The sequence below is a fragment of the Phycodurus eques genome, chromosome 6 (genome assembly GCF_024500275.1).
Source record: "Phycodurus eques isolate BA_2022a chromosome 6, UOR_Pequ_1.1, whole genome shotgun sequence".
NCBI classification, from domain to species: domain Eukaryota; kingdom Metazoa; phylum Chordata; class Actinopteri; order Syngnathiformes; family Syngnathidae; genus Phycodurus; species Phycodurus eques.
Genome location: NC_084530.1, coordinates 16,118,792 through 16,130,126, shown reverse-complemented (window position 1 = coordinate 16,130,126; position 11,335 = coordinate 16,118,792). Strand labels below are relative to the sequence as shown.

At 41.0% G+C, this 11,335-nt stretch overlaps 1 protein-coding gene across 1 annotated transcript; it reads right to left on the bottom strand.

Moving 5' to 3' along the window:
- Positions 1 to 90: 90 nt before the first annotated feature.
- On the bottom strand, positions 91 to 1,366 carry LOC133404277 (myeloid-associated differentiation marker homolog). The gene has a single exon (XM_061680023.1). It carries the CDS (start codon positions 1,133 to 1,135, stop codon positions 239 to 241), a length of 897 nt encoding a protein of 298 aa, XP_061536007.1. The 5' UTR covers positions 1,136 to 1,366; the 3' UTR covers positions 91 to 238.
- Between the last annotated feature and the right edge of the window lie 9,969 nt (positions 1,367 to 11,335).

Here is an 11,335-nt window from a genome sequence, read left to right as displayed (position 1 = left end):
CATTAAATATAAACATTTGAAATGTAAATACAATCTTCAGGTTGGCAAAATAAAATTGATAGCATAATCAGCAGTTTTGTATGTTCATGATTTATTGCCTCGTGTGAACATTTCCACATAAACAATACTGACATAAAGATCATAATATTAAATTCATTGCTTGCTAATATGTATTTCAGTTAACATTTTTACCATTCATAGAAAAACATACTACACACATTCAGCATAAAGAGTGAATTCATGTGTGACTCCTGTCACACAATATTTTAATCGAGAATGTAAGGTCCACTGTATAAGATAAAAGTGTGATACAAGTAACCACTGTCTCCATTATAAGCAGCTCTGAACTTTTGTTAGCACTATTTCTCAGCTGTATTAGCTTGTTAAAACAAATCACTGTAGCTACCATGTATAGCAGCAGTCCATTAATAGTGAAGACAACCATGACTTTGTCAAAAGGCAGATGGCATTGCCCTGCAAAGTCACCCAATATTACTAAAAGTGTGATAACAGACATGAGGATACAGACACCATATGACGTTCCAGACACCCACAGCTGCCAATGATGTAGTCCACTGGCCAGGGCATGGTCTGCTTCCACGAAGAGAGGAATCATCTGAAAACCACCCCACAGTTGGACAATCTTGAGAAGACCAGGCATACTGCCCACAAAACCTCTTTGCTCCTGGACTTGGGAGCACAGGATGAAGCATTCCGAGGTATAGGCGAGGAAAGTGAAGCCGGATGTAATGGCAGCTGCCACAGGACGTGGCCAGGCCTGCTGGTGTTCCATGATGAGCCATAGAAAAAATATGGCGGCGTTGAGACACATCAGTGACCCCAAGACTGCCACAGTCACAGTCAGGTTTTTCCATGATACCGGAAGGAGGCTGTGAAACTGGATGGTGCTCAGAATGTGGATCAGCAGGGTAAGTGTGAAGAAGAAGCACCAGGTAAATATGCAAAAGATCCTGATGGTGTGGAGGTGTTGAAGATGCAGCAGATTCTTGGTCAGCTCTGATGATTCTAGTGCGGTCACCAGACTGAATGTAGTACAACTGGATAGCACCTCCCATGATCTCACCAAAAAAAGAGGACTGGCAAAGTCTCTAGCCTCGAGTACAATAACAGGCATTGCAACAAAGTTAAATATGGATATGCAACATCTGAGAGTTACTGTTTCCTAGGTAGCATAAAATATTTCTTAAATTTGCTTGTTAACCAAGAAATATTGATTCCAAAATTGTTAATCCACTTGTGCTCTTGAGAAAAACCAAGGAAATACATTTTTGTAATTTGCAAAAAGTTCATTAAAAATGCATAAGCTTTTTGTTCATTGCACCTCTGCAAGATGTCGTTTGACCAACAATTTACATAACGGAATGTTAGTACATATATTGTGCATCACAGTCTGTCAAAATAAGCCTCGCCTACTTCCTTTTTGCGGTTTCAGCAGTGCGCACTAGGTCTCACGGAAAGAAGGTGCATATGGCCACAATAAAGGGTAAATGCAAACAAAGCTATCTTGCTTCTCACAAAATGCTGTTGTTTTTACTGATAGAAATAATAAACCATTGTGACCGCAGCGTCTTTATTGCTGCAATAAAGAGCATGTTGTCATCACTAGTATGAATCTAATCAGCCATAAAATACGGTACAGTTTTAGACACTAAAATGTTCTTTACATATTGAGATTCACTGTGAAGAGTGCTGCAAATCTGCTGGATACTAAGAGATTATTCTATGTCACTAGAACAGTCCATCCATTTAACATTACATGCCAAACTTGTACATCAAAAAGTGTTTTCACTCTAACTGGAGGAAGTCGGGATTTTGTACAGCATACTGCAAAGAATACCTGCAAGATGAGGCAAGTTAACAATTATAACTTTCCAGTTTTTAAGGTACAGGATTCAAAGGCTCTGAGAATATACTGGAGAGTGTAAAAATAATGCGATCCTAGGAAATGTCTATGCCTGAATATGAATCTTTTTTAATCACGTCAGTCGTCGAAAGAATTGTAAAAATAAAAACAATTAAAAAATCCTGGGGGAAAAAATAATTGCACTACACTAGTGCCCCGCTGTGGTAATTGTATATAGTACAAGTTTTATTGTAGCAGCGAGTGGTGGACCTCGCCAAGGGCTGCATATTTATGAAGGAATGGAATGTGGGTAGTTCGGTTAACAACACAAATTCAATGAAATATTTTATAATTATTGATAATTGACTACAATTTCCATATTCAGACAGCAGTTAAAGTCAAGGAAACTTAAAAAATGAAACAAGCACACTTTGGGAAAGACAATTATTTCAACCACACACTATATTGATCTTTTCTTTATGATCTTAACTGTGATTGGCTGGCAACCAGTCCAGGGTGCCCCTTGCCTCTCGCCCAGATTAAGCTGGGGTAGGCTCCAGCTCACCCGTGACCCTAATAAGCACAAGCCGTATTAAAAATAGATGGATGGAGTATGTTTCAACATGTAATTTTTGAAAGAGCTGCTTTAAGGAATACATTTTATAGAGCTTGTTATTCATGTGGCAAACATGAAAGTGGTTTCAATCAGTGTTTATCTTTATCACTTCTTCTTACTGGCATCCATCCATGCATTTCTATTAGGTTCGCGAGTGAGCAAACATTGGGCGAGAGGTGGGGTACACCCTGGACTAAATGCCAGCAACAAATCGGACAATGTGATATAGTTCCCTATTTACATAGTACATTACATTAAATCATAGCATATGATGAATAGACAGTTTTCCCGCAATATCACTCACTGCCATATTGGTAGTTGAAACATTGTTTTGTCCACTGCTAGTTGAGTCTTTATAATACTCCCGATCTCAACCGCCAACATGGCGGACAGGCAAATAAAATCTCTACACTGACTTGGAGGCTCAGGTCTCCAGCGAGAAAATTCACCTTCCTCTATGCCTTATCAGCAGGGGCGTTTCTAGACCCCCTTGGGCACTGTTTCTCAACCAGGTGTCCGTGGACCCCTAGTGCTCCGCAGTGTAATTGCAAGGGTTCAGTGAAAATAAAACACCATCTATCCATTTTCCAAGCCGCTTATCCTCACAAGGGTCGCGGGCGAGCCGGAGCCTATCCCAGCTATCTTCGCGCAGGAAGCGGGGTACAACCTGAACTGGTTGGCAGCCAATCGCAGAAAATAAAACACCTTTTTGAGAAAGATCTTATGACATCTATAGAGATAAGGTGATTTTACTGAAATGTGACTGAGACCTTTATCTACCTAAACTACAAAGTGTACAGGACTTAAAAAAGAAAAATAGAATTCCATCTGTTTCACAAGTGCAATTCTTTGCATTTTAATAAGTGTCTCACCCCCATTTGCAATGTTGGATTCAGGGGGTCCTCAGGCTCAATCAAAAATTTGCGGGGGTCCCAGACCCTAAAAGGTTTGAGAGCCACTGCCCTATGGGATGCATAAGCAAAGACATGTAAATTATTGACATTGACATGAAATTATTGACATTTAAAATAAAATAAAATAACAAATAGCATAACTACCAACTCTGAAAGCAAACAGAAATAACCTGAATATACTTGGTTAGTTTGCTTTAACATGTTCATGCAAGTATAGAATTGTGTGCTAAAAGCACTCAACAATTGAGATCTGTATGGAATAATTAATAAACAGCCATTTGCAATAACGGCTTAAATGTTTCATGTTAACATTTAGTATAATCTCACATTTAGTGGAAACCAGAAAATTCAAGGAGATATCTAATATCGTTCTACTCTAAACCCATATTAGTATCAGGTTGGAGACACCAAGCTGACAGCAGAATTTAGGTTGGGATCAATTTTAGCATTCATCAACAAATGCATTATTCTGATAATAGGAGAAATTATCATAGGCAGCACAAACTCACTTCTTGCAACATGGTTAATAACTAACAATGGCATATATTGTACCTGTTCTGTGTTAATAAATTCTAAGAGTTGTATATTGTTTTGTCCCATCTTGTTTATTAGCAGGTCTGCTGTTTAACAAATGTTAGTTAATAAACTTTTTTAAAAAGTTAATAAACTTTAAAAAAAAAAAAGCTAGTAAAGTTCTCTAATGCTCGATGGGAGTCGGACAAACTGGCATCACAACTTTTCTCGTGTAACAGAAACACATACACACTTAACAATATCTCCTTTTTCCTTTTCTTCATCCTCTTGTTTTGTCTTTTTTCTTTTTGCACACTGAATCTTATTGTAATGCAGACAAGTCTGCTACTAGCTGACACCATTAGAGAGCTCTCCCATTCCCAGTGTGTCATTGTAGTGTCTGACTGTTTTGAGTTATGTCGTTGATATGGAACAATTCCAGCCATCTGTTGGAGGTGGGGTCCACCGGTGAGAGACCCTGCGCAGGAGTTACTGACAGCACCATATTGTCGTTGCAGGGTTAAAGCAGTACTCTATCATTGATGTGGTATCATGTCAGCTGTCCCCCGGACCCACTTCAGGTCGAGGCCACAGGCAATTGCCTGCCTTGCCTGCCCTGTTGCGGTGCCTCTGCTTATCGGTGCTTAATGAAGTCCATTAATCGGTCTTCAATTCCACTTATCCTGACTAGGGTCAGGGGTGTGCTGGAGTCTATCGTAGTTGACTCTGGGTGAGAGGCGTGGTACAACCTGGACTGGTTGCCAGCCAATCTCAGGCTTATGAAAGTAACATTTGTTTTTGTCTTTGTTTTTGTCTTTCTTTCTGTCCTGTTCGCCTGCATGGTCAAGCAGAATGGTGGATCTGGATGCCGGAACAGTTTTGTTGTGGAACAGGCAGGGTTGCGAAGAACACACCAGGTGAGGAACCAGGGAAATTAAGATCAGAGTCTGAGTCTGAATCCGGAATAAGGTCAATATAATTTGGGGCTGTAATCTTCAATCTGAGTCTAGTATAATGTGTAGAGAGGACTGTAATGTAGAATGGGGAACTGGAAATCTATGACAAAAATGACTAGGAAGACTGGAGGATGGCAGTGAGAGGAACTCAGAGGGAAGACCAAGAGGCCTTACTGGTTGAAGTATACAAGAATATTGGTCTGCAGTTCGATCTTTATATTGTATACAGTATATAACTGTGTGTACACACTGAAGCAATTAAATGGAAGTACTGGATAAGTTGCATCCTCTCTTATCCTCACTTACCTCTTCACTGCAAACAAACAATGACCTCTTTAACAGCATTATTCAGATATGCCCAATTTTCCAAAACAGGTCATCTCAGTTCTTCGACTTGACAATCACCTGCTGGTGTGTCTTATCCACACCCCATTCATTTCTCCTTCCCTGGCCCAAAGATGAAAAGAGACAGAGACGAGGGGGATTTGCCTCACGCTAGGTAGCTGTTTTATGCGGGGTGTATGAGAAAAGCGAGAAGAAAAGAGAGAGGGTTTTTTTTTTGTGTTTTTTTTTTGGTGACTTGGCAAAGAGAGCCAGGACCCACTTGAGGAGCAGTGGGTCTTAGAGCCGGATGATTTGTTTGGAGAAGCTCTTTCCAGCCAAAAAGGAGGATTAGCAGCGCGCAGGTTCCCATGGAACCAAGGGAGGTGGAGAGGGCTTATGGGGTTTACTACACCCCTGCATCATGGCAACATTACACATGCGTATGCGTATGCGTACGCGTACGTGTGTGTGTGTGTGGGCATATATAGCCAACCATACATCCATTTTCTGAGCCGCTTCTCCTCACTAGGGCGTGCTGGAGCATATCCCAGCTATTATCGGGCAGGAGGCGGGGTACACCCTGAACTGGTTGCCAGCCAATCGCAGGGCACATACGAACAAACAACCATTCGCACTCACATTCACACCTCCGGGCAATTTAAATACCCTGTTATTGTGACCAGCCCATGGCACACCTGTGCATGCTCTGAAACAAGAATCTTGACAGGTCTCACCCTGCTATTGATTGCTATTTTATTACTGTAGTTCTCACAAATACAGATTTCCACAGATCCATAAATAACATTTGGCTTTTATTTCTACATCCATAAATCACTAAATTGTACTTCTACTGAATTTCATGGAAAAGATGTCACAGTAGAAGTATTTGCAATGTTTATCTATTCCTATTTACACCTCTATGGTCGTTATAGTTTTGTTCCACAAGATACTCATAGTGATCAATTTATATTAAAATTGAAAACTACAACAACACGAATCTCGTCTTCAGATCCTGTTGATGTCAAGACAGTGACAAGAAAGTTGTTGGTGCTGTCATCTGCTGGCCAAAAGGTTGAACTGTATTTCTCGACTCACTTTCATCACTCTGTACTACAGTACTGAGTAACAGGGGCGTTTGCCGACCTGGGGCTCCCAGGCATAACACACCATGGAGGCATCCCTACACCCAAAACACTTGGACAAACAATATGAAAATATGTTTCTTTAAAATCTCTGACATGTCAATAACATGGAAAGAACCTAAACTGCCAACCATAAAAGGAAAAAAGAGAAGGAAGACAAAGCACCTAAATAGAGTTGGTTAGCTTGCTTTAATATGTTCATGCCAGTACAGAATTGTGTGCCACAAGCACTCAACATTTGAGATCTGTGTGAAATATTTAATAAACAGGCATTTGAAATAAGAACTTAATGCTCCATGTTAACATTTTGTTTAATGTCGCAATTACCGTATACCAGAACATTCAAGGAGATATCTGTCTTTCTACACAAAAGTAAAAAAAACAAAAAAAGTAATAGTACAAAGTTTGTACATTTATGTATATGTATGAAATTTCTATTTTGTCACAGTGTCTTTTTTTTTGTGTGCAAAAATAGTAGTAGTAGGAAGCAGTAGACACAAATTCATTGTGTGTTTTCACATTGCTGTACTTGGCCATGAAAGATGATTCTGGTTTTGATTAGCATTGCCACAAAACTGTCAACAAGGAATCTAGTATGGGTCTGTCTTTTAAATAAGTAGACTTCTTTATGTGACTTATTTCATTCCAAATGTTTGTTCTGTATTCCAGAATGGCTGAACGGAGTTAGTAGAAATAGATCTCGGCCATGATTCAACCAGATCTTATCTGTTTCCACCTTGTCACTCCTCTAACCCTCCCACCCGCATCTGCTCCCTCAGTCACTCTAATCCACTGGTGGAATTTCACTCGACAAGTGATCAAAGACCAGTCGCGCGTCACCAGGTGCGGCTGTAGCTTCAACCGTTGACAACCACCTTGCAATTGCCCCCCCTTTTTTTTCTACTTCTCAGGGGGAGAATGAAGCAAACATAAACAAAGCTAGGCAAACTGCTGTTTGTGTTTCAGTCAGTTTCTTCCTCCATCCTCCTCCTCCATTATTTTTAAGCCTTTATTCTTTTTTTCCCCAGCAGAGGAAAGTAAGAATGTTTTCACTCATTCTTTTTGACTGTGATCTTTGTTACCTTGTCTGCAGTCCCCCCCTCAGCGCTCTGTGTGGTGGCCAGTTTGAGGAGTTTCTGACAGTAAATTACGACACTGTTGAGACTGATGACCAGCAGGAGCTGTGGAATAGAGAGAGCGTGCACGGCAGGGTTTTGGCTTTATTAAGACTCGACTGCCAATGACGGGCACAACAACTCAGCATCCTTGTTTGCGCAAGTGAATACACCACAAAGTCTCTCTCTTCTCTAAACCTATAGGTGGTCTGCAAGTGAAAACACATCAGCTCTAATAAGTATCTCATGTCTTAAAGTGGCATGTACTTGTTAGAGAGTGTCAACACACTGTATTCTGCTGATAGAGAGCACTGCTGCAGGTGGTGATATCTACAACCAACACACACACACACACACACACATTCAATTTTGTAATTAAATTACATCATTTTGTTACATTACTCCCCAACACTGGATATTGCTGGGCCAGTACCGCATTCATTTGCGCCAACTTCTTGTCCTGCTGGTGTAATCCAAAAGCATATTTTGGCTTGGGGATTTAATTATAGAATAATGTGTCTTTGGTAGTCACAATACTTTTCAGGATGAGCTGCACAGGATCATCAATTCTCTTTTTTTAACTTCAATCTTTGTTGCATTTACAATTTTCTAGTATTTTCATCTTTGTTCTTTGGCGCTTTGTTCAAGGGCACATTGCCAGTAGTCGGGATGCAGACCTGTGGTACTGCAAAGGATGCCTGTCTGTTTCATTTACAGTAAAGTCTGGTTTAAAAATAAACCTTAGCTGTGACTGCAAATGTAAACTGAAAATTTCATTGACCACGTACATCTTTTTGACCAGGTAAAACGCAAAAGAACTGGAGGAAAATTTTCGGGCCAAATGCAACAAAGTAAAAGGTGTCAAAAACCAACCTGCTGTGGAGTACTTTGCAAGATGGGTTGTTTTTCCTTTCTGATGAGTCGGTTATGAGAGTAAATCTGACAGAAAATGACCTTACTAAAAGTCCAACATGTGGTGTGGTTGGAACAGTGATGACCATATTAAAGAAAATTCATCCATCCATCCATTCTCTGAGCCGCTTATCCTCACAAGGGTCGCGGAGTACTGGAGCCTATCCCAGCTATCATCGGGCAGGAAGCGGGGTACACCCTGAACTGGTCGTCAGCCAATCGCAGGGCACATATAAACAAACAAACATTCACACTCACATTCACACCTCCGGGCAATTTAGTCCTCAATTAGCCTACCATGCATGTTTTTGGGATGTGGGAGGAAACCGGAGAGCCCGGAGAAAACCCACGTAGGCACGGCGAGAACATGCAAACTCCACACAGGCTTGGCCGTGAATTGAACCCCAGTCCTCAGAACTGTGAGGCAGACGATCCAACCAGTCGTCCACCGTGCTGCCATTAAAGAAAATCAAGCACAAATATTCAGCCATTTCCTTTTAAGTTTAGATTGTATTTCAACGTTGCAAAGAAAAAAAAGGGGGCCAAAGAAAAAAAGGGGGCCAAAGAAGTCTGTCTGCCTGTTAAATTGGATGTGCATATGACAAATTTCAAAGGCTGTCAAAAAAAAAAAAGGGTTCGAAGAAGAAAGGGTTGGAAAAATACATTTACATCATAAATGCACAGGTTCCCTTTCAATTGGCCTCTTCAAAACTCTGTCTCCTGGCTTTTAATGGTAGGTACGTTCAAAGTCGCACAAGACTCCCACTGTTTCCTCAATAGAAGGGTGTGTGTGTGTGTGTGTGTGTGTGTGTGTGTGCGTGCACATGCATGTGCGAATGTGTGGTGTGTGTGTGCGCATGCTGCCTGCATGTGCCCTACAACCTGCCCCCTCCTGACCTTAACCACGCAGCCCCCCAGAGAATCAGTGTATGTAGTGCATTTTAAAAAAGGAGGATAAATGTGTGGAATGCATTCAAACCTGGGGGATGAACAGAGAAGAGGAGCGGAGCGTCTAGACCAGGACACAGCACAGACTTAAGGCCTCCTTATACGCCCGCATTGCATCACGTGACCGACGCATTGGCCCGCGCTGCCCCTATGCGGCCCCTCTGTGTCACTTGACGCGCATTTGGCAAAAATTGTTGCTGCCCATAGAATCATCTCTCGTGATTGGTCCGTTTTAGTCACATGCTGTGATGACGTACTCAGCGTGCCCCTTGGTTCTACATAGCATCTACGCCGCCGGCTTCTTGATCGATTTTGCAGCATAAACGTATCATGTGGTCATCTCGGTCCATTTGTTCTAGCAAACACTGTTCCACGGTCGCCACTGTTGTTGCTTTGTTCCTTGTTCCGGAAAGGAAAGTAAAAACGGCTTCCGGAAATGGTCAAAGAATGTAGAGGAAACTCCACCCTTTGGCGTCCTAGCCAATACCAGCCGTAGCGACACTCCCGACTTGGAGGAGAACTGCAGTACATTTCCAAAACTGCGCGTGTGGGTTGCGCTCGAGTATAAAGGCAAACTGCGCACAGGATAGCCGCAGTGACGTCAGTGCGGTCGCCGCCCGCGCGAATATATAGAAGCCTTTACTAGTGACTGGAACGGCAGTTCTTTTGAGTGTACTGAATCATTAGAATCAGTTTGTTCAAAAAATTCTTCACAATATTCGTTCAAGAGATTCATTCAAGAGATTCGTTCAAGATGTTCGTTCTAGAGATTCGTTCACCAAATCGTTCAATTCTTTTTCACAGAATCCTTCAAGTGCTTCCTCATTTAGTTCATGATTCAGCCCTGAGGTTCACGTTCACTCAACACCTTCACAGAAGGACTATGCGTTGTTGTTGTCACGTATTGTAAACTAGAAAAGTTGGGGGGGGGATTTAAAAACAAAAAAAAACAAACCTGAAGCTAAGTTCTCACCTACCCATCTCTCTCGCAGCAAACTCTCAAACACCCGGCTTCGGTCGTGACTCGTGAACATCCGTGGGGCAAATAAGCTTTAATAATCACTTTAGAGACACAGAGGGGCTGATATTTATACAGTGCCACCAGAAAGTATTCACACCCCTTCACGTTTTCCTCATTTAGCCAGGTTGCAGACTTATTGTAAAGCTGATTTGAGGATAGTTTTCTTTGCAAAAATATGCATAGAAATATACCATAATGACAAGGTAAAAACAAATTTTCAGATATTTGTGTAAATTTATAAAAAAAAATAAACATTCAAACATAATAGGTATATAAGTCTTCACACCCTTTGCTATGACACTCAAACGTAAGCTCAGGTGCATCTGATTTCCACTGATAATTCTTAAGATGCTTCTACAACTTGAATGTCCATCTGTGGTAAATTCAGTTGATTAAACATCCTTTTGAATGGTACACACCTGTCTATATAAGGTCTCATAGTTGGCAGTGCATATCAGAGCAGAAACCAAGCAATGAAGTCTAAGGAACTGTCTGCAGACCTCTGAGACCCGATTGTGTCAAGGCACAAACCTGGGGAAGGATACAAAAGAACTTCAGCAGCATTGAAGGTCCCGAAAAGCAAAAGCACACATTTTCAATAAATTTGAACAACTGTGTGAAAATATGCTTTTACTTTGCCATTATGGGATATTTTATGTAGATTATATATATATATATATATATATATATACAATTTTCTGTATGACCTGATACTAGAATGTTATTATAACAGTAGAACTTTATTAAAATGTTTGGTGCCATTTTATGGCTCTAATTTAATCTGAATAATTATTCAACAACTGGGCACGGCGTGACAAAAATAGTCAATAAGAGACTGTTCAACCATTGATGTGCACATGCACATGAACACATTGAAAAAAAAAAAAAAAGCCCAAGCCGCAAGCTCACGCAGACTTGTTTTTGTGGCCATATTACAGTAGTTACCTCCGGTTAGTAACAAAAGTTAAAAAGAAGGAATTGGACAGCTCTGGGGAATAAATAAATGGAAA